At 40.4% G+C, this 23,645-nt stretch overlaps 1 protein-coding gene across 1 annotated transcript in view; it reads left to right on the top strand.

Moving 5' to 3' along the window:
- Positions 1-23,344, top strand: part of fancm (FA complementation group M) — a 41,491-nt gene extending 18,147 nt beyond the window's left edge. Inside the window, exons 5-24 of the mRNA XM_088433065.1 lie at positions 1,184-1,315; positions 2,913-3,045; positions 3,769-3,858; positions 3,959-4,063; positions 4,132-4,310; positions 5,657-5,863; positions 6,725-6,965; positions 7,047-7,198; positions 7,634-7,798; positions 13,406-14,921; positions 16,663-16,754; positions 17,908-17,967; positions 18,048-18,146; positions 18,274-18,430; positions 19,141-19,247; positions 19,382-19,776; positions 20,030-20,123; positions 20,347-20,671; positions 21,557-21,854; positions 22,896-23,344. Coding sequence (XP_088289191.1) covers positions 1,184-1,315; positions 2,913-3,045; positions 3,769-3,858; positions 3,959-4,063; positions 4,132-4,310; positions 5,657-5,863; positions 6,725-6,965; positions 7,047-7,198; positions 7,634-7,798; positions 13,406-14,921; positions 16,663-16,754; positions 17,908-17,967; positions 18,048-18,146; positions 18,274-18,430; positions 19,141-19,247; positions 19,382-19,776; positions 20,030-20,123; positions 20,347-20,671; positions 21,557-21,854; positions 22,896-23,043 — 4,695 coding nt within the window. The 3' untranslated portion in view covers positions 23,044-23,344. The remainder of the gene's footprint in view (positions 1-1,183; positions 1,316-2,912; positions 3,046-3,768; positions 3,859-3,958; positions 4,064-4,131; positions 4,311-5,656; positions 5,864-6,724; positions 6,966-7,046; positions 7,199-7,633; positions 7,799-13,405; positions 14,922-16,662; positions 16,755-17,907; positions 17,968-18,047; positions 18,147-18,273; positions 18,431-19,140; positions 19,248-19,381; positions 19,777-20,029; positions 20,124-20,346; positions 20,672-21,556; positions 21,855-22,895) is intronic.
- The last annotated feature ends 301 nt before the right edge of the window (positions 23,345-23,645 follow it).

Here is a 23,645-nt window from a genome sequence, read left to right as displayed (position 1 = left end):
CTATCCAAAGCAAAACACGATCACTATCAGCCATTTCTGGGAAACTGCCAGGCTGTAGGGATCACTTGCTATAGTTGATATCGAAAGTCTGCACACCCCAGTCCAAATGTCAGGTATATACCATTTAAAATGATTTTTACTGTTAATCTGACTAAGAAATGTATTTATTTATTTTTTTAAGAGGGGAAGATGTAAAATGCTGTGTATAGATTTTAACCAATCACACTCAACAAATAAAGGATTAAACCCAAATGAAGTTAAGCTGTTCTAGTAGGCTTTTCTTGATTTTTTTTTTCTTCCCTTCAAAATTACTTTTATTTTTCTCTGCGCTAACACTGACAGCAATTTCAAAGTGTCTCCATCTTGTTCGAGGCCTCAGTGTCAACCAAGTAAGCCACCACCATGCTTCACTCCAGGAATTGTTCCTTTGGTGATGAGTTTGTGCCAAAACCTTTAGAAATCATGACCCAAAAAGTTCAACTTGTGTTTATTCCATATCCAATCTTAAAAACGAATTTTTAAAAATCCTGTATTGAGGTTTTTAAAACAATCGTGTTTGTGTTTTTGCATCTGCTTATTGCGGGTGGTAAAGTTAAGCCGCAGTCACCATTGGATGCACTTTTAATTTCAATAAAGACAATTAGAATATATACATAAATATTAGAGCAGATGGCTGCATTTTGACCGGATCCTTTTAGTTTATTTTCTATTATTTTCTACCATCATATACGAGTTAGTAATAACACTTGTTTGAGCCAGTAGAATGCTGTGCCGCATTTGTATTGTGTTACCCAGTATGGTGTTACTTGTTTCTGGGGCGACAGCTCACCATTAGCGAAATTGAAATTTTAATGGCTGTCTGATGTTGCCAGGGTGAATAGACAGCCTGGAATCATCTGTGTGAAAAATTGATCACATCTTGGCGTTTCTTTTATTTCAAAACAAGGGCAGCGAGAGGAAAAAAAAAACATTCTGCCCTATTACTTGTGCAATGTCAATTGATGTCCTTTCGGTTGGCGCGGATTGGTTTAGTCAATCACAGAAGCGCATTTGTGTGAGCGTGATCAAGCATGTGTGGAATCACTTCTCTGCTTCGTGTCTGCTCGTCGGTAAAAAAAGCATCGGCGGGAAATGGCCAATTACGATGACCTACATGGTACGTGTTGTACGTGTCCGCTGCCAGGTGCTGGAGAAGTTCATGTCTCGTCTGATCCACCATCGAGTGATGGCACACAAGGATCTACAAAGTCTCTCCAAGTATCAGCTCATCCTTGCTAGGGACCAGTTTCGAAAAAATCCCCCAGCCAACATCAAGGTACAGTTGTTTCCCATGAATACTCAATACTCAAGTACTCAATTACTTTAGGCCCTTAAGTCATCATTTACTCTAGTACTAATTCCCTAAAAAAAATGTGGCATTTATTTCCCCAAAATAAGTGTTTATTTTAATACTTAATTACCTGAAGTAATCAATTATTTTAGTACTTAATTACCAATTGATTACTTGAGTACTTACCGTAATTCCCCAAATATAAGACCCCCACCAAATATAAACGCCAAAAGTATGAGTGCGTGTTATAAAGGGTAACTTAGAGATTTGATTTTTCAAGGTAAATTGTTCCGCCGCACAAGGCGTGTATTGACGCACAGATTGTGCATTTTTATATCGGCCTGTATTCCTACATACAATAATTACCGTAACGGACCAGCTAGAGGGTGACGTTAGTTGGCTGCTAGCCTGCGCCTGTTACAGCTTGCAGCAGCTCGTGTTAGCTGAGGTTGTTACAGCATTATTTTCTATAGAAGAAGCGAGCAGACTGAACCAACGTCCGAGTCCATCCTCGTTCGCACACAGGAATATTTGTAAAATGAATAGGCTCGCGTCACGGTTATGATGTGTCAATTAAGAGTAGCAAGGTATGCAGCCAAGTGCCCCGGTTAGAGAACACGGAAAGGTATTCCATTTGACTCGTTTATAATTGTGTTTTTTTGGCATATGCACACAATCATAAACTTGGTGCAACATGGATGGTGTTCAACTTTGGGCATTTATGGCAAAATGAACTCGATCTGCGTCGTGAGGAAAAAGAAAAACAACTGCTTAGAGCGCATTAAACGTTGCACTGGCGCCGCGTTCACTGACCACTCACAATGCGGGGAATCTGAAATACACTCAACTCAACCCGCAACAAATATGTAACTCACGAATATGAACACAAGAAAATTAGAAGCATTTGACAAAAGATGGCATTTATTCCGTTTTGCTATAGTTTTTTTCATTTTTGCCAAACTCTTGGTGTGTCCTATACACGCTTATATAGAAAATTTCACCCTAAAACTAAGTGCATCCTACTTACATATATGTCCCATATTTGGGGAATTCAGTTAGCGCCAGCCATTTTTTTTTTTTAACCTCTTTTCGTTAAAAACTTGACATAATTTGAATTTTGTTCCCATGCTGTTTTTTTTAAAATATGTCCTTCCGTGAAACTGATTTGTGGTGCAAAAATAGGTTGGATGCGGCTTTCTTGTACTAAAAATGTTCAGTGATGAATTGAGTGAGAATTGATTTATAATGTCATGATAGTCTACTGCAAAAAAAAATCTTTAGTCAATCAATCATTGCCGGCTACTAGCAATTATCTCTGACCGGCATCACGGAAACATTGGCTTAAACACGTGTTGATTTAATCTTTTGATGCTGGCTGAAAATGAGGTCAAGTGAGGTGTGCTGACAGCTGGTGTGAAAAACTGGTTATTAAATATAACATTTACAGTAAGTGATATTTTTTTCAAAATTTTAGCTAAAGTTATCTGACTTGGCGATTTCAACCGTATTTCAAAGTCCCACAGTCGTTTTTCGATTCTCACTGTGGTTTTTTTGCATGTTGTCTCGCATGTTGTGCCCGCAGGGACCACAGCAGGGAATGTTGGAGGGAGACTTTGCCCTTTGCATTAGCTTGTATCATGGCTACGAGCTACTCATGCAGATGGGACTCAGGTCGCTCTTTTATTATGTCCAGGGGATCATGGATGGCTCCAGAGGTTTGTTTATATAAAACTGTTTTATTTATTTTTTTACTTATCCTTTGTAGGGCTGCACGATTATGGCCAAAATAATAATCACCATTATTTTCGTCAATATTGAAATCACGGTTATTCATCATGTTTGGTAAAATATGACTTTATTGCACTGATTTTAAACAAGCAGTATATAAATAAGGCTTCAAGGTTTGATTCTTACAAATAATAATCTAAAATAAATAAATAAACTAATTAAAACACATTCACCCAAGACATGGCAAAAATGTGGCACACGGGGCAAAGCAGCTGAGTGCAAACAAATGAAGAAAGTGAAGCCTACTTACAATCAAGCACATTATTTACTTTGAAGCTAATTTTAATTCAGAGTCAAAATGTCATTTTCAAACCAAATTTATTTCAGTTTTTTGATGGGTTTTTCCAAATGAGCCTCAAATGACAGGGTATACATTAAGAAACAGGTGAGAAACTCCGCACTATTTCACACTGGTAAATTATATATTAGGGTGAGAAAAGCAGAAGCTTTTGCCATGTGAACATGTGGGAAACATCGCCCCCTGGTGGTAGGATGACAAAGTGCTTGATTTGACATATAAGATAGCCGGCTTTCCAAACGTTAATATCGCCGAGGATCAGCATAATTAATCGTGGCAGCCAATAATTGTGATCTCGATTAAAATTCGAGTAATTGTGTAAATCCTTCGCCATCTCCATTTTTTTTTCCAGACATGTCTCGTGCCAGAAATGAGCTGCAGAGGACTCCTATCTTCATGGACCTTTATCATGAGATGGAGGAAAAGTTTGGGAAGCTACCTGGTATTGACTACTTTTATATATATATATATATATATATATATATATATATATATATATATATATATATATATAGATTACATCTCGTAATTCACACCCATAGGTTCAGATGAACCCTTCATTTATGGTCACCCCAAGCTGCAAAAACTAGAGGGTGTGGTGCTGCATCACTTCCGACTGTTGGTAGAGCGCGCATCCGACAGTAAAGGTAATACAAACACGCTTACGTTACAATTGCTTGAAATGGTGTTTAATCCCATCAAAATTGCCCTCCAGGTTCAGGCGCACAGGAAGTGAGCACGCGAGTGATGATCTTTTCCTCATTCCGAGACAGCGTTCAAGAGATCGCCGCCATGTTGGACCGCCACGGCCCGCTGATCAGGGTCATGACCTTCATGGGGCAAGCGTCGGCGGGGAAAGGGGTCAAAGGTTTCACTCAGAAAGAGCAACTGGAGGTAGAGGCTTTTTCTTTGCCTTCATCCTGATCACATCTCAACACATCATCTGCTTCCAATGAAAAGCATGTGTTGTTATGAAGCAAAATTAAGAAGAAAAAAAAACAACCCAACAATGACTTCTTTGTGTTCTTTGTTGATTGGGTAAACTTAAAAAACTCAGTTAGGATTGGGACACGTATTTCATTGGACAGCAATATAAAAAGTGAATAATGAAAGATAACACTTGATAATGCACCCTTGGGCCTGTTAGCATTATAAACATGACATTTGTGGAAATGGTCTTAAGATAATGTTATCTTCATAGTCTATTAAAACTTTTTGTAAGTTGACCAAGAATTGCTATGACATAAATGGATTTGTTTTTTCTTTTGCTTTGCTATATTAATGTATTTCGCTGGAAATGTGGACACCGTCCTCTAATATTGGAACCCCCCAACGCCAAACTAATGGGAGCCCTCAGCTTGTTTTTCTCTCTTCACACAGATGGGATGTCTCGAACATACTTTTAAGGCTGCCGCCATTTGCGGGCTCATGTGCTTTGGTAAAAAATAGGTCGAGAATCCATTCCATATCAGTTTATGGGTCCTTTTTGGCTGGGAAGTAGCACTCAAAGTCTTCACCGTAAGAAATCACTATTTCAAGTAGCACTCCTGGTATTGCCTGTTTGAAGCTTTTTTTTTCTTCGAAGTCGTCGGCTCGTCACCTGTCTTTGACTGTGCATCCTGTGCCTTTTCCCCTTTCCAAAGCTGTTTGTTTCTTATTCATTTTACCTCTTCGTGAGTGAAATGTTGGCGCTCAAGTGCCTGAAATGAATCACACAGAATCCGGCCAAAATAAAATTGTTTTCAAAATAAAATCTTTTAAACTTGGATAATACATACAATGGACATACTGGAGTTCATTATTTCTGTTGCCCATGCGGCCCAGTGCCAATTGAACCACAAACTGGTACTAGGCCGCAGATGGTCAACTTATGTTCCCAGTGACGTCCTTTCACGTCAAAGTGCAGTACTTTGTGCAACCCCCTTTTGCCAACAAAACTGCATCTTATCATCACAGATCATGTTTCACAAGATGAGAGAATATAGAAAGAAGGATCTTGGAGCAGTCCTCTTCGAACAATCTCCACAGGGTTTTAATGGGGTTTAGGTCTGGGGACGGAGACGGCCGTAGGAGGAGCTTGATTCTTTCTGGTGAATCCTGTCTAGAATTTTTCACTATGAGCGTTATTTAAGACTTTAACACCACTGAACCAGGGGTGCCAATTATTATGGACACTGTATATCAACTTTGTTAAATTTACGTGAGAACTAAACTGAATTTTGTTGGTGTTGTATGAATAGGTGGTGAACAGATTTCGCCAGGGCGGCTTCAACACGCTTGTGTCGACCTGCGTCGGGGAGGAAGGGCTGGATATCGGCGAAGTTGACCTCATCGTCTGCTTCGACGCGCAAAAGAATCCCATCCGCCTGGTACAGCGTATGGGCCGCACTGGGCGCAAGCGGCAAGGACGCATCGTGGTTATCCTGGCCGAGGGACGAGAAGAACGGGTGTGTATATCAGTTCATGTCGAATTGAATTTGTTTTTTTGTTTTTTTTGCAGTTTTCTTTTGATTTGTTTGCATTTATATTTGGAATATTTGTTTTTCACCTCCATTACATCTTTCATTTTTTTACTTTCTGCGAGTTTGCCCTTATGTCTGGCACCACCATCGTACATAAAAAAATAAAAATAAAAAACTCTAGCCCCAAATCTTTAGTTTTGTAATATTTTTGCTATGCATTATAGTAATGATAATTTAAATATATATTTTTTCATGCATCATCTCAAAAATAATCCACTTAGCCATATTTTAGGGCTCTACCAACTTCATTATGCTTTTTGCATAATGTGTGCACCGGTTAGAGAACACGAAAAAGTATTTCATTTGACTTGTTTATTTTTTGGGCATATAAACACAATCATAAACTCGGTGGAACACGGATGGTGTTCAAGTTCAGGTATTTATGGCAAATCTTTTGATATGTTTTTATTATGCCAATAATTTATGCATGTTCCACTTACCACCAAACACATTTTAATGTCACACAGATAGCACCCAAGTGGATCTGAACTGCAGTTTTTAAGTGACAATAAGATTTTTTTTGTTCCTGTAATGGATTGAGTTTTGAAACTCCATTTTAAACTGCTATTTTTTTCCTGCTGTTTTTCTTATGACTACCATTGAAATGACAGTATTTTTGTAACCCTGTAAAATGAGGTTGATCATAGTTGTTTCAAGATTAAACAATCACTTTTTCATATAGTGCAAAAATGCAAAAACAACTTATTACTTGAGTTGTCTTATGAGATCTTCAATTTGGTGATGATCGTACACTTCACCTGACCTCAAATGTCAACTTCTCCTTAGACCTACAACCAGAGCCAGAGTAACAAACGCAACCTGTTGAAGTCCATCATGGGCAACAAAAGCGGCTTCCACATGTACCCCAACAGTCCCCGCATGCTACCCGACGGCATAACGCCCACGCTGCATAAAATGCACATCACCTCCGGCCAGTTTGACCACCGGGAAAGCAGCCGACGATCTTCAAGGGGGCGGCGGTCGCACACCCAGGGTCGGGCCTCGCTCATCCACCCGCAGAACCTCAGTGAGTGATCGTTTGAGAGATTTCTAAAAATGTTAGAACGTTTGGGTTGAGTGTGTTTTTTTTTTTTTTTTTTTTGCTCAGTTGGTCAGGAGGGCGCTGCGTCAGGAGGCTTTTTGAACAGCGCAGAGTATGCTCTTTGGGCGTCCACCATGAAGCTGGCTGAAGATGAAGCTCACCCAACCTTGAGGCTATCATCATGCTTCATTTCCCTACCACATGATGGACCAGCTCAAGTCAGTTTCTTTATCTATTTATTTCATTTCATTTTGTTTTTGCTGTATCCTCTCAAGGTTGAAAAGAAAAAGAGGGAAAAAGCCCAGTTGAAATGCAATGTGAGAACGGGCGGCCGAGAGGGGTAGCGGCAGCGCTACGTTTTGCGGTGAGAGTTTAGTTAGTGAGCAGTGCTCTTTGTGCACAAGCGCGCTCTATGTCTTGAAAAATAAAAATTCAGTTTGTGCCCAAAAAGAGACTGTTCAACCTCCAAATTACAGTTAGAAGATCACTGGGCAAGGGGATAAAACACATTTCATATACTTTATTTATATACGATCTTTTGAATGTGTTTTATTTGTTCATTTCAATGTGAAACAGTGATTTTCGTATTTCTTCTGTAACTTCAGTTTTGTTGAGAGGCTGTTAACTAATTAAAATGATTTTATCTTTAATAGGAGGACACTCCTAGAGATGAAGCCGCCGTCAGAGAGCTTTCTCTTTCGGAATGGAGGCATTGGCAACATCGGACGCTTCCGACCTATATCGTCGATCACTCGTTACGCTGCCAGCATTTCACCAAGGTGATGCAGCTCATCGACAACATGCTGGAGGAAAACGAGGTGAGGCGTCGGTGCCTGTTTTGTAATTTGCGCATGTCACAGTGAAGCGTCAAGAATCAAATGTCTCTTACAAAATAAGCTTGCACAAGCTGGGGTGTGAGGGTGGGGGTGCAGTAGTATTTTTTTTATGAAACGCTATCTTTTTTTTTTTTTTTTTCTTTTGCAAGGGGGTCAGCTGAGTTTCATTGGAACGTACGATTTTAATTTGGGTTAAGTAACTACAGTCATTCTTTTGACCTAGAAGGCAAATACTTGGCATGGAAAAACAAGTCCATTTGGTTTTCTACGTCATTATTTCACCGAAAGCAATGATTCATTTAGATCCTCACTTTGCATCCTCATTATTTCCATTCAACTGCTTCTCTTTTTGGACAATTAGTTGCTTTGCTCTGCCAGATATTTTTTTTTTTTTGCTTCACAGCAAGCACATCAGATGGGACGTCAAAGCTAATAAAAATTCGTCATATGATTCGGTATCTTAAATGATCTTAAACTCCCAACGGGCTTGAAATTGTTTTCTTTTAAACGCTCACAACACGTATTGGACCGATCCATACATTCCGCATCGGTAATTTAATCACATCTGCTTTGTTACTCACCACCTGACGTTTGCCGCCGTTGCTCCATCGATAAGACTGCTGCGTCGGTCCAAATCCCCGAAATTGGGTCAGCGATTATGGTAAATTCCACCTTTTGTTTTCCCACCGTGAGTCTTGGCTAAACAAGGGATGGAAGCAAGGGGGCCCACCTGTCAAAACAAAAGCGGGAGCAGGGGCTGATGCGCCGGCTCACATTAATTTCTGGCATGATTTGAACATTAAAGTTTCACGGTCGTAAATTTTCTGAAAACTGTGCCCCTACCTTGATCTGGGTAATCTACTGGTCCTAATTCTGCTTTTTTTCAGATGTGCATAATTGCTATTACCTTGGCTAAACGTTAGACGTAGAACCCAAGCTGAACTAATAAAGACGGCACAATCGGACGTCTGACTATTGAAAAAAATCCTGCTTGGTAGGACAAATCTTCTGATATCAAATTTGGGTCAAGGCTGTTTGCATGGCTGACTTTTCTTTGCCTGGCAGGTAGTTAGTTTCTAATAACGCGCTCCATGAAACAAAACAATTGTAACCGAAATAAATTGACTACCAAAAATTGAAAATAGCAAGTCGAACACAAAGTCATTTCCCCTGAGAACACTCAGAAATGAGGTGGGTAGAAAATTGCTCCTATAAAACGATTTAACAGTAAGTTGCCCCACATTCCAATTAATTTGATTATAATTTGAAAATGGACTGTTCTTGTCACAGAATTAAAAAAGCATTAACGATCCTCAAGTGACTGTTTGGAAAATGGTCAGTTTACCACAATTTGCTTTTTTGATTTGAGTATTTGGACGGGATTTGGTCTTTGTCCAGTACAGACGAGGATCTCGTTTAGTGGGATCCAAGCCCGAGGTCACCCAAAAATCTTTGCCTTACCACATTTTCAGTTTAAAGAAAAACAAAACAAAATATAAGCAATATATACTTGCTTGCTTGTGTTTTAAAGAAAAATCATAGAATTGTAAAGCATCCTTCACACCTTTTTCAGGTTTTTTTTTTTTGGGGTGGTGGAGTACGTGTCCCTCAAAATATGTTGGTAATGCTGCCTTAAATACACAAATATTATCATGGATGCGCATCCAATTTTCCGATTGAATCGAAACAATTCTATTGTTGGAAAATTTCCATCTTCTTTTTGATGCACTGCAAACAAATGATTATTAGCTGCTAAAGAAATCAAATCCCCGACAAGCACACGCGCCGACAAATGTTGTTTTCAAGTTTAAAAATGGCAATGATGAATAAACAGAGATACTTTTGTAGCCAATTCATAATGTTCAGACTAATTACAGTTAATTGTAATTCAATAGTTTTCTGCAGCGCACGTCATGGCACAGTTGTGGGGAAATCACTGGTTTGACAATGTTTACTAGAAGAAAAAAGCGAGGAAAAACTAGGTCATTGTCATATAAACCAAATGGCAATTTCCAGAATATTCACTGTATAAATATTACGGTTCGTGATGATTTGTGATTACTCGTAAGCATTTCTTTACACTGCTAAAGGCTCACAGTTTCACTTCTTTGTCTGCACACATTTCCGTTCCATTTTGTACATCTTAGAGTCTAACTTTAGCATAATCGTGGCTTTCTACCGCGGCTGGAATCGGCAGAGGCCTTTTTGACCTATTGCTCCAGAAACACCAGCGATTGGACAAAATGCTTCAACTTTCTTATTTTTGCCCTTTTAAGTCCCGCCGACACACTTTGCTCCTTGACTTTCTGAAAGCCCGCGGAGCTTGTTTTCCGAACTCATTTGAAGACATTTTCTGTCCGGCCGGGCCAAGAATCAAAGCGCACGCTGTGTTTTCCGCAGCTCGCTGTCACGCTGCTCTTTGTGACGAGACGAAGGCCGTGCAGACAGACGGGCCTCCTCGCCTGTGATTACGCAATCCTTCGAAGCGTTACATAAAGCCAGGAAGCTGGATCTGGGTCAGGCTGTGTTGACCTAGATGGGAATGAAAAAGACCAGGAGCCCGAAAAACAAATCTCAAATTTATCAAGCTACTTTGAGATGAAGAAAGAAAAAAAACTATTTTTTCTTTTTTCTGTCAGTAGCATTTAATTGTATTGTGATATTGTTATTATGTGAATTGAGCTAATTGAGTTGTAATTGCAGCTTCTCAAACTTGCATGGACAAAATTGTTTGTACCGCTGTTAATTTCAGAAAAGTAATAGTAATAACCTTAACAATAAATACGTACGTAATGAACATTACCCAGGGAAAATCAGACATTTTTTTTAAATGTCATTAAACAAAATTATTACCTGTATTTATGAAACACTGGCTGCATATAAAATTCTTTACATGGACTAAAGTAAGGCAAAAAACACAATTAAAACACTAAATAATCCATCCATCAATTTTCTTAGCTGGTTGTCCTCTCGAGGTTCGTGGGCGTGCTGGAGCCTATCCCAGCTGCCTGAGCTGTTTATAGACAAACAAGCATTCACACTCACAAACACACCTAAGGGCAATTTGGAGCATTCAATATACCTACCATGCATGTTTTGGGGAATGTGGGAGGAAACTGAAATACCCAGAGAAAACACACGTGGGCATGGGGAGAACATGCAAACTTCACACAGGAAGGCCGGAGCCAGAAAAACTTTGAGCAAACCCAGATAAACCCCTCAGCAACTTTGATGTCATTTTCAGTCAATAACAACTGACATATAGTGGATTTTAGTGTAATTTTTGAAAAATACAACAATTATACGCACACAATGTTTAGACGATTGGTGGCACATATATATTATTGCCTTTTTTTTTTCTTTAAATGGTCTTTTTTCAATTCCTTTGTAGGTTGTACTGAGATATTGTCCATCGCTTCCATTTTGTTCATCTTAATTTTCATAAATCAGCCATACAACATCCCAACTGAAAAAAAAAGGCTTCCAAAGATGCATTTAGATCGCAAGTGGTAGAAATGCGACAGTGGTGCCACGCGGGCCATGATAAAGGTGTGGTAAGTCCGGTGTGGTATGTGGTTGCTCTAATAATTCCAGACATACTTTAATGTTACACAAGCATCAGAAACTGCATTTTGCATCGTGGTTTTTTTTTGTGGATGCAAATGTGCCTCAATGGGTGGAGATTCAAACTTGTGACGATAGTTACAGTAATATGCTGAAGGATGGGCATTACAAAAGACGTTTGAACAATAGCTTTTCAACAATTACTCTTGATTACGCCGTTCTATAAACTAATGAGGGAACAACAACAGAAAATACAATCGATTTGTCTTTCTGTCACAGAATTCTGTTCAAAAGTTTTTATGCTATATATGCAGTGCTGTATCGTTACCTAATGGACGTTTTACAATTGTGTGAGTTGAAATTCGAGAGCTGCATCAATAATTCACCTAAAATGGCAAAGACAATATCGGAGAAATTGTTACACATAATAATATGCATTACAAATATGCATTTTTGATGCAGCTCTATATGCTGGCTCTTGTGTGTCACTTAATATGCAATTAAATTCTACACAGACTTAAAGTTATATTGTACTTGTACAGAATAGTTTTTAAAAGAACAAAGTTGAAATTGTAAGGATAAACAAAGCTGTCAAAATTAGTTGATTCATTAATAATTAATCCGGGATCAAATCGAGCAACAATTTTAACAATCGAGTAACAATTTGGAGCCTTTGTTTAATTTGAAATCCTCTAAACATTAAATTCAACCTCTCAACATTATTTATTCTGATTTCCTGAAGTCCTCTTGAAAGTTTTTTGTCTTTTGTGCATAATCAAAATAAAACATTTGATTTCACTGTGGGAAAACAATGAGCCAACCAGTGACTGAATCAGTTTAAAGCGAGTAATAATATAGCATTTTTTTTTAAATCACATAAAATACAAAATAAACACAAATATAGTTTAATGAACAGTAAAATATCTTATTTATCGATGCAGTAATCGATTCTAAAAATATTTGTGAGTGCCCTAATGATATTGCTTGAAAAAAGATGTGGACTACGAGACACAATATTAGTCACGATCTTTGGATCCTTATAAAAGTCTTAAAACAGATTTTCCAAAAATGTAGGCCCTGATTAACCTTAAAAGTGACACTTAATTCTTAAATCCGCCTTTATAATGTTTTTTTTTTTTTTTTAACAAGCTGGAAAAAAAATCAGTTTATTGCATATAACTTGTAGGCGTAAAATGCTACATAAAATGCTACGTAAAATGCTGTATTATGAAAAGATTATTCAATGGCATGAGAAATATTGTGATAATATTGAGTCCATATTGCCCACTCGTCACATTTAGTAAAAGGGGTCTTAAATTTGATGAAAGTTGCAAATGCTCATGAAAAAAAAAAAACTACTTCCATCTCATAGTGCAGTTTAAATGTTTATTTGACGTATAAAATCGTCAATGGCAGTGAATGGGCTTGAATCGTTAGTTTAACACGAATTTAAATGCCTTTTTTTATAGTTGTAATTTGCGCAAATACACACCGGCACTTTGCTCTCAGTGGTTTTGGTTAAGCTTGTGATCATTGAGTTTCTAAACAGGAAGTGAGGCACCGTTGACTTCCATCTGCTCGTCTCCACCTGACGACGCTAATTTCCAATCTTATCGCACCTGATACCGCTCCTCAATCCCTTTTCCACGCCCACTTTTCATTCCTCTCCGTCCTCACGACGGGCAGCTTCCTCCCAGTGTTTGTTGATTCATTGGCGCCCTGCTGCCTCGGGGGAGGGTGCCACTCCCGACGGATTAATTCCAGGTTTGCGAGCCTGACAGATTTTTGGCAATAAATGTGTGCGCGTTCACCGTCGAGACTTATGAAATCCAACCCAACGAAAAACAGGAAATGTCGATCATGCGTAAAGGAAGGCTTTCTCACCCTTTGTGAGAAATTGTGCGTGGATTTGACGACTTCCTGGTTAGATAGCTATGTGCTGTAAATACGGCGTTTATCAATAAAGCTTGTCAGCGTGGCCAAAAAGTCCAGAGGTTAATTTCGTCCGCGTGTGATTCTCCGCAGGAGGACTGCGCATACGAGAAGGAGCTATCGTCTTATCTCAATAAAACTGATGCAGACACCCGTCGGAAAAAGATCAAGAAAAACACCTGCTCCCAATCTATCGAGCAATGGTTAGTGCCTGGTTTGAGGCCTCACGTTGAGGAACCCGTCTCTATCGATGAAGATGTCCTCAAATCAAATTCTCCTAAAATCGAGGAGGCGGCGATCAAAAGGGACAGTGAAGAAGATGTTGAACTTCAGGCCATGTTCTATCTGCCCCAGTGGGATTCTCGTCCTCCTTTGTTTGACGCCCGGGGAAGTGACGAGAACCTAAAAGCCATCTTGTCCAACGTGGCCGAGCTCCTTTCCCGATCTCCGCCGCCTCTCGTGGGGTTAGACACATTCGCAGTAGACTCAACGTGCCATCTTCTTCTTGATCCTCCTCAGCCGTTCCAAGTCAGTTTTACCTTGGATGTAGATGATGATGACGACATCATGGGGATCCGTTCTAACGACTGCCCCAAAGCAACGTTAGATGTTCCTCCAGAGCTCCTTTCCCGATCTCCGCCGCCTCTCGTGGAGTTAGACACAGTCGCAGTAGACTCAACGTGCCATCTTCTTCTTGATCCTCCTCAGCCGTTCCAAGTCAGTTTTACCTTGGATGTAGATGATGATGACGACATCATGGGGATCCGTTCTAACGACTGCCCCAAAGCAACGTTAGATGTTCCTCCAGTAAATGAGGAGCAATCCCATCAGGAACGTCTTTCTGTAAGCAGTGCAACCTGGGATGAGGTTTTTGACGACGACGCCGCAAACGAAGAAGCCGAAAAACTCGAGCCCAATGACGGTCCGTGTGAAAAGGCGACGTTGGGAGATGTTTGTGAAGCCAACCCGATGGACGACAGCATGGACCTGTTTAGCGACGACGAAGTCTTTCTGCAGATGGACATCCCGGATTTTCGCATTCCTGAAGATGACAACAAGCCCAAGATTCCCCCCGATTTGGAGGACATCCCAACAAGCTCCACGCACACGTTGGCTCACTTTGAGACTTGTGACGCCGGAATAGAACCATCACCTGATAGCGCACGGCAAAAAGGGAGTGGCTCTCCTACGGTGTCAAAAAGTCCAGAGTTGTTTGACAACTTGGACTTTGCTGTCAATTTTGACCTCGGCTATTCCCTGGAGGACTCGGAGGAAGAGGACACCGTGTCTTTGAACACCACCGCCCCGCGGCCTCCAAAGCAGAAGCTCTCACCACATGCATTCCTTTCATCCACACCTTATAGTTTTCACAGGCCCGCTGCACCTTCAAACCGCACCCTGTCCAAGTTGTCCACACCTCTCGTGTCGCCGTTGACGTCCAAACCGGGGCCTTCGCCGTCTCCGTTGGCGTCTCCGGGCCCTGCCGGGCGTCGCGACGTTCGCCTCTCGCTCAGCAGCCTGAAACGAAGACGACCAGAAGGTGGAACAAAGTCACCAGTGGAAACCCGGGCCGAGTGCGCCGTTGCGTCCACTTCTGATCATCATCAAGGTTTGTTTACATACGATAAGACCTATTATGACCTTTCAAACATCGGTGAAAAATAATAAACCAAATGGACGACGTTTGCCGATTATTTGAACTTTTTCCGTTTAAATGCTCAAACCATTGACTGCAGTTGTATACAAGTAACACTGGCGTCATTATTACATTTAAATACACACCATACCCTTGTTTCCTCAACCCTTGAGCAATATTTTGTTTGCTTGTTGTTTCTAACATGCAGAGCGTGCCAGCTGTCACTAAGGACTAAGACGACTGGGATAAGGCTTAAAAGTAATCGTATTTTGTTATATACTGCCCACTGGCATTTAATCAACTGCTGACAGGACTAGTTGTACATTTGCGTTTTTAAAATGTATTAGAATTCGTGCGGAATGAGTAGAACGCTAAAAAAGCTAAAGTATTCATAGACTATAATGTAATATAAAGCAGCGGTCCCCAACCACAGGTACGAGGCCCGGTAGCGGCCCGTGGATCAACTGGTACCGGACCGCTTTCCATTTTTGGAACTGATTTAGTTTAACTGTTCATTTTGTTTGGTTTGATCTTTGTTTTTTGGCGCCGCCTCTGGCCGCGGTTGATATTACATTTTGTAGTGAGGAGGATGGTTTGGTTTTGGGAGCAGTCGGTGAAGTTTTGTTTGTGAAATTATCACTTACTTTCTTTGTAAGAAAGTTGAAGAATGATAATATGCCCAAAATGAGTTTTTTTTTTTTGTTGATCCAACAATTTGTTACTGTGTGGATAACATGCTAGCTAATATTAGTTTTTATCTTTATCATGTTATATAGCGCTGCCCTGTATGAGTTTAGTTCGTTTCCGTTTTTTTTTTGTGACATGTATTTCCCTTGAAATTAATAGCTTTTGTGATTTCAATTTTACGATTTACTGAATGTAATTTGTGTACATTTTTGTACATTTTGATTTAATGCTAAAGTATCAGGAATTTAATGTCCTTAACAGACTTAAGTATCAATTTAATACTTAAGTATCTGGGGTTTAACGGACGCAATTTAAGAAAAAAACGAGAAAATACGTCACTGGCATTGAATGAGTTAACAGATACGCACTTGAGGGGTTGGAAAAGTGGCTAAGTATAGCTGCAAAGTAGCCAATTTGGTAACACTGACTGACCACACACTCTGTCGGAGCGCAGTCGTTTTGCCTTCCCTGGTCGCCATGGTAACGCAAGCCAGCATTAGTATGAGACAGAAATTCCCCCTGAAAAAAACTATTTTTTTTTAACCTCCCATTTGGAAAATTCCCAGTTGGGGCAAATATGCAAAACAATGTAACGTGTCATTATTACATCGCAAACATTTAATTAAAAAAAAGTTTGGCAATCACTGCTATAATCCTCTGCTTTGACTTGCAAGGGAAAAATTCAGACCCTACCCTGTGGACTGCCACTATGAATATTAAAAAAAAAAAAAAAATCTACACACCCACGTTCAAATTTCAGTTTTATTTACTGTATGTAAAAAGCATTGATGAAAGTAAACAAATAACCTGTACAATTCAATTTATTTATTTTTTTTGCTGTCGTATTAGCAAACGTTACAAACTATTCCATTTTAATCAACGTTTTCATGTCTCCCAAATAATTCCATCAATAATAATAATGATGGCTATGATCTATTTGGATATGATCTACGAAACGTGCCGTTGAGTTTGAATGTTTCTATTATATTTCTGTACAAATGTTTGTGTATTTGACATTTTCTTTTAGCGGAATGCGCCACTGACAGCGATGACGAGGTCGTTGTACAAAGGAGAAGAAATGCCAACAAGGTCGATCCTTTGGCATCACCGGAGGCAGTGGTGAGAACATGCGCACAGACTTACAGGTTTTGCTACCCTTGTGGGGACATCCAATTGACAAAATTGCATTTCCTTGCCCCTAACTCGAAGCTCAACAAGTGATTGCGTAACCACAGAGGGGCGCATACAGAGAAAAAGACATAGATTTTTACTTTAGATTAATATACAGAAAAAGAAATCAAGCAAGCAATTACATGTTGCCTTATAATAATTATTTTAAAAAAACTGCTAATTTGAGGCATATTAGTTTTTTTCACTTCTGACGCTGTTTACTATAAAACAAACAAATCTTTATTACTTTTTAAATAGCGTTGCATGTCAAAATGTGTTTTTCGTTAATGCCACAAGCTGCCAAATTCCCGTACTTTAACCTCAACCAAAATTCAAACCCAAATTCTAAAACCAAGTCATTACCATAAAAAAGAGCTCTAGACTAAAGGGGCCCACCAAAATGGCCCCACAAGGACAAACGGTCCCTACAAAGAGGTTAAAAACCCATGTAGACCCAATAGAAGCCCTACCACATATCAAATATTCAATGTTCAATATTATTTTGATCATTATTAAATGTTCATGTAAGGCAATGCTTCTCAAATAGCGTGTCGGGCCCCCCTAGGAGGTGCAGATGACCCCAGGGAAAAGATTTTGTTTTTATCATGTGAAGTGTAATTGCAATAAAATAAAAATAAAAAAAAAATCCAGGCACTGTGATGCACTTGGTTATTTTTTTTCTGTTTTGGACTAAGCTGTAACCTGCATAAACACTGTAAAAAAAATAATGAGCAGTTGTTGAAAGTCGAATTAAATTGCTTTTTTCTTAATGTTAAAAATGATACAGGTTTAGGTATGCTTATACCATTTTTATAGATGATAATCTTATTTATAGTCGGGGCGTCGAGTGGGGGCCAAAAGTTTCCTGTATTTGCAGGTGTGGAAAAATATAATTGAGAAGCGCTGATTTAAAGTGTGAAGGCGAGATCTGAGGGTAAGCAGTTCATGAAGAACATCCAGTTGTCATGGCAACCACCATGTCGAAAGTATTGGCCGTTAGAAGGTTTTTTTTTCTCTCTCTCTCACCCCTTAACAGCAGAGCGAATAAGTTCTCTCCATGGCGTTTATAACACGCGTCTAAAACGTGTTTTTTGTCTTTTAGTCAAACTCTGACGCGGACTCGCCACTTGTGAGGAGGAAACGCGTGACCGCACTAAACACGGTGAGATTTTTTTAATTTTTTTATTAGTATGCAGCGCATTTCCAGTCATCAGCTGACCCCTTTGCCACCTGTGTCCCCAGTCTGAAGAAACCGAAGCCGACCACGACGACGATTTCCAGACGGAGCGCGCGCTCGCTTGCAGAAGAGCCATAAAGCCGCTCCATCAGATCAACAACAAGGTGTCGAGTTTGCATAACAAAAAGCAAGCGTCAAATGGCACCTTTTACCTCTTTAAATGCCATCTTTGCGATTAACACCGGTGTCATGCTTGGCATTTTCCCCCGGTTGTTTGTGTTTTACGCCTAGCGCAAGAAATGTCAAAAGGGCCGCGAGTTCCTGGACGAGGAGGCGGCGCTGTCGGAGGGGGCGGCGGTTTCATCCGACGAGGACGACGGCGAAGAGCAGAACCGCCTCCTGGATGGCTTTGTGGTGGACAACGCGCACCTGTCGCAGGGACTTAATGGTAGATTGCTATGGTTACTGAATGAGGTTACATCAGCTTCAGGAAGTGGAAATGGAAGTTCAACTCATATCGCCCATAGCTTATGAATGAATAACTTACAACAAAAATTCTGTGCAGCCTCTCTTCATAATTCATAGTTCATAGAATTAATTCATAGTATAGTAGTAATAGTAATTCATAGTATTAATTAAGCAGCAAAAATACACTTAAATACATTTTTAAAAAGTACATTTTTATCCATCTCAGGAGGTAGCAATTTTGCCACTTCCTGGTAAAATGACCAGGTGATCAGGGATTGACCAATCATTAATCAGCTTGCGAGCATCACATGACTAGACTCAGAAAACAGGATAGCAATGATTGGTCCTCACCTGAGCAACTGTGAGGTCATTTCCAGTCGACAGCAAGTGGCAAAATGGCCGCCCTTGGGATGGATAATGATAACGACGGGGTGTGTAGAGAACATTATGATCATTTTTTTCACCTTAATTAATCTCAAAGGAGATGATTAATTTTTGAATGACTGCTAGTGAATAAAATAAGTACTTAACACACACATCAACCCCCCCAATTAGTCCTCATTTTCCACGCTAGTGTATCCCAATGTATTCAGCTAACCCTGTTCTAATTCACTGATTAACTCCCAGTAAGAAGCTTGTCTTAATACTTTTGTATCAACTCTGATTCTCCTGTTTCCTCTTTTCCATCAGACTCTGAGATGCGCGGGATATACTTGAAGTCTGTCAGAAGCCCTGCAATCCCTGGAAGGTTTAAAATGTCCTACAAAAACCTTCACAATATGGATGTCTTCTCCCAGGTACTACACACCTGCACAGTGGAATCACAAAAGAAAAAATTATGCCTGAACAAAAAAATATATATATAAACACTGCTTAAATTTGACCTGCGTGTTCAGGTAAACAGCAACTTGGCTTCCACTTTTGTTTACAGGAGCCCGAGCAGGACGAAACCTACAAAGAGGATAGTTTTGTGGTGGGAAGCCAAGAGGAGGAAGTGGAGGAGGAGGCCAGCTCGGAAGAAGCCGTGGAGCTGATGCCCGAGGACTCGTACGTGGACGGGAGGAAGCAATACGCCACTCGGCGCCGTGTGTTCTTCCGCAAAGCCAGAGCAAAAAACGCCGCTTTGGCAGGGGCGGACGGATGTCAGAGCAAGCCCAGGAACAAGTGTGGCCGTGTTCTCCGCTTGGTAGATTCAAGCGAGGAAGAGGAGGAGGCCGACGTCAACCTCGTGCCGCAAGACGCGCCCTCCTCTTCCTCTTCTTCGGCCGTCACATTCAAGGCGCCGTTGCCTGGCAGGGGGATTGTGGAAGAACAGCAACAAGAGAGGTAACATCTGAAGAAATGGAAAACATTCGTTGACATATATGCTACATTTTTAATTCATTTTCCAATTTGGGTAGCAAAGCGATGCTAAAAACCTTTTCCCATAATCCCACGGGTTATATGCAAGTCAATACCGCAAACTTGATGTATCAAGTACTGTTCATCCCTCATCATTTTACAATTAACCTCCTTTTGGGACTTCAATATATAGAACCCCTCCACTAACAACTCTTGTAATACTTGTTTCCTCCTGCAGGAGTCGCCAGAGGATCGAAAATGAACATGCCCTATCAGACCAGCTGGATTTTAAAACATCTGAGTCACGTGACGCGTCCAAGAAACAGCCTCAGGTACAGACATAAAGCAAAACCGCATTCCAGCTCCGCAATTCATGTTTTTATGCACTTTTCTCGCGTGTTTGTGACAAGTATGCGAGTGTAAAATAGGTTCACCACATAAGACTAAAATAGGAGTTAAATAATTCTCTTTTATTGTCTATTCAAAACTTCTCATAATAAATCAAAATATATGGAGGGTCTCAATTAGTTAAATTTACAGTCATTCATTATCCAGGAGCCTCCATCCAGCACCCAAGATCCCGTTGGAGCAAGTCCGTCCATCTCCGAGAGTCCGGTGTGCATCCTGGTGGACGGCCGCTGCCTCAGCGGCAGCGTGGAGCTCGTGACCAGCTTACGCCGGCACCACGGCGCCAACGTCCACGTGTGCTCGCTGGACGACAGCTACTTTGTGGTCAGCGCCCGCATGGCCGTGGAGAGGCACGCCCATTCGGATCTGGCGTCCCTGCAGAACCGCAGGCGGCTGGCCGAGAAAGTGAGGAGCGTGCAGGAGCTCTTCGAACGGGTTTGTTTGATTGTGGAGAAGGACAGAACCAAGCCAGGTATGCCTCATCCTGTCACGTCATTCAGCCGTTCATTTTCTGAGCGCGCTTTGTTGTCATTAAAGCTGGACAAGTAATTCAAATTTCCCTTGTGCGGTTGCTAGTGCCCCCTGGTGGCAATTAAAATAGCTGCAATAAGAACATAGCGTCTTTTGTCTCTTCGATTACCAGGACGCTGCCCTATTGGGTGGCTTTTTATATATTAAAAAAAAAAATAGCAGATGAGATCAACGCTTGGTTTATAATCTGAAATTTACAGTAAAATGAAAGTTATGCAAAGAATTGACATGGATGTCACCACATAAAACACTTCAAGTCAGTTTGTTAAAAACATCCCTCCATTATTTAGAGCCACTTATCCTCACAAGGGTTGCAGGCTTGCTGGTGCCTATCCCAGCTGATCCCCCCCAATAAAGAGATAGTATGTAAGATTTAGGCCGTTTTTTTCCATTACGGACAACAGGAGGTGCTACATTTACCATTGTCCGTAGCTATAACAAACATGGCCGCCTTTTCTGCAAAAAATCGGCGTCGGCCTAAAAACGTATGTTGGACCTTGTGATGGAATATTAGTGTATATATGTGTTATTTGACAAAAACATCGCTTGCACAACAAAAACAATTCCATGTGTAGTAATACTGTGAAACTTGTAACCGCTTTCTTTATAATCGTTGTAATAAAATGAAGAGGAAAGACCGAAATCATCGGAAGAACTTGGTGCTCTCTCCCTCTTTTGCAAAAGATTGTTCTTGCCTTTTCTCTAGTCTGTTATCCTTGATAACGCTCACATAACTTGTTTTTTACTGTTTTGAGGTCTTAAAACTTAAGATTCGTAAGTAAAACGCATAAAAGTATAACGTTACGATAATGTCTGCGTGTCCCAGGTGAGACGTCCCGTTCATTCCAGCGGACCCGCTGCTACGACAGTACGCTAGCCGCGCTGATACAGAACGGCGTTCGTCTACTGTGGAGCGACGGCCCCGAGCAGAGCGCCACCTTGCTGGTCGAGCTGGCGCGACTGGAACGGCGCAAGGGGCAGGCCGTAGCCCCGCCCCCTTCGGATCTGAGTTCTCAACAAGGGCAGCAGGCCCTGCAGTTTTACTTGAGCCTGCCCGCCGTCAACTACGTCCACGCGCTCAACATGAGCCTCCACTTCGGATCTGTCGTCCAGCTAGTCAACAGGTAAGCTCGCTTTTTCTTTTTTTTTTTAACCCTTGTGACATTATGTTACAAATTATGGATATTCCTTTGGTTTTTTATGATACAAAACAGGGGTATCGAACTCATATTTATCGGGGGCCGCATTGTAATTATAATTTTTGTCAGAGGGCCGGTATAATTGTTATAAAATCAATTTTAGATGTGTTTGCCACACTTCTAACTAGTTTTTGAAATAAGAGCCCGGTAAAAACTGCTCAAAAAAGATATTGGGAACAAAAAAGGCTTGTTATTCTTACCCCCAAATTTTTAAATGTTGAGGACAACTTGCAAATGTAATATTTTAACCAGAAATTTGAAGTTTGCCCAGGATTTCGCGGGCCACATAAATTGATGTGGCGGGCCGGATCTGGCCCCCGGGCCTTGAGTTTGACACCTACGATATAAAAGAATAAGTGGGGGGAAAAAAAAAACACTAGGGATCTGAAATTTCCAGCAGATGATTCCAAAATGTAAAATTTCAAAATGCAACGATTCTGACATTCCAATGTGATTGCAGCTGGACGTGCGAGATTTTTTGTACAAAAATAACCATCGTCCAAAATTTGGACCATATAAAACCATTGTAATTACAATATTTGAGATGCATTTTAATAGGATTTATGACATTGATTTTCCTGCGATTTTTGCAACATTCCGTTGATTAGCGGTCAAACTATGTCAGCAAACAAAATTCTTTGTTGACGTGTTTCGCCTCAAGACAGTAGGTGGCGGTAGAGACCAGTTAATCGCTATGTCTTTAAGTGTCATACAAAGACAGACCATATCAATTTTCCTGGCCCGCACCCAACAAAAATTAATCATTTGTAGCAAAGTCAATTTTTGGAATATCTTGTGGACCATTTGAAGATGGACAGCGGGCCACAAATGGCCCGCGATCCTTAGTTTGGACGCCGCCAGTTTAGCCTACCAGTAATCCTTTTCACTAGTGATTCCTGCATTACAGATAGCAAAAAATGGATTTTGCCACTAGTTAGTTTCTGAATTGTGTGATTGGCTACGCAGTTCAGTGGAACGCTTGGAGCGTGGCGCCGGCATGAGCAGAGCCAGGGCAGAGGAGCTCTACCGCTTCCTGCGCTACAACTGCGATTCCTTCCTCATTGACAAAGCGGGAAAGTCCCACGAGACGGTAACACACACTCTCAGGATCTGATTCCTTCCGTTTCTCCATCGTGCCATCAAAAACTCGTCACTTGTTTGCGCCATGAACCTCATCAGGATGTAAGTTCGAAAACTTTTGCACATCTCTCGAAAGAACATTACTTTGCTGTGCATATTATTTATTTTATTAGACTTTTTTTTTTTTGCATTGTCTGAAGCGCCGTTTGCTGATATACACTCAACGCATTGCACTAAAATGGGAATATTTGTCGGAATGGATGATTATGTTTACAACCATCAGAATGGAAATTCCAATAAAAAAAGTTTATAAAAAATGTTTCACATCCAACCTGTGTGCCATTTATGTATTGAATTATATCAATATGTATTAGTGTTTTTTGTTGTTGTTGTTACTATGCAGTCTTGTTGCTGTCTAGTCAAAAAAAAATCTGAAAATTATTGTTTTAAAAATGATCATTTAGGTATTTTACAGTTATACTCGCATATAATATGCACTATAAAACATGCTAATTAATATCTTTTAAAATGTGTTGTTGTGTATTTATATATATATATATATATATATATATATATATATATATATATATATATTAGTGTTTTTTTTGTTGTTGTTACTATGCAGTTTTGTTGCTG

Source organism: Hippichthys cyanospilos, chromosome 14, assembly GCF_059441005.1.
Source record: "Hippichthys cyanospilos isolate Australia breed blue-spotted pipefish chromosome 14, RoL_Hcya_1.0, whole genome shotgun sequence".
Classification (NCBI taxonomy): domain Eukaryota; kingdom Metazoa; phylum Chordata; class Actinopteri; order Syngnathiformes; family Syngnathidae; genus Hippichthys; species Hippichthys cyanospilos.
The sequence above is the reverse complement of the archived record's forward strand: the minus strand, read 5'-3'. Positions and strand labels throughout refer to the sequence as shown.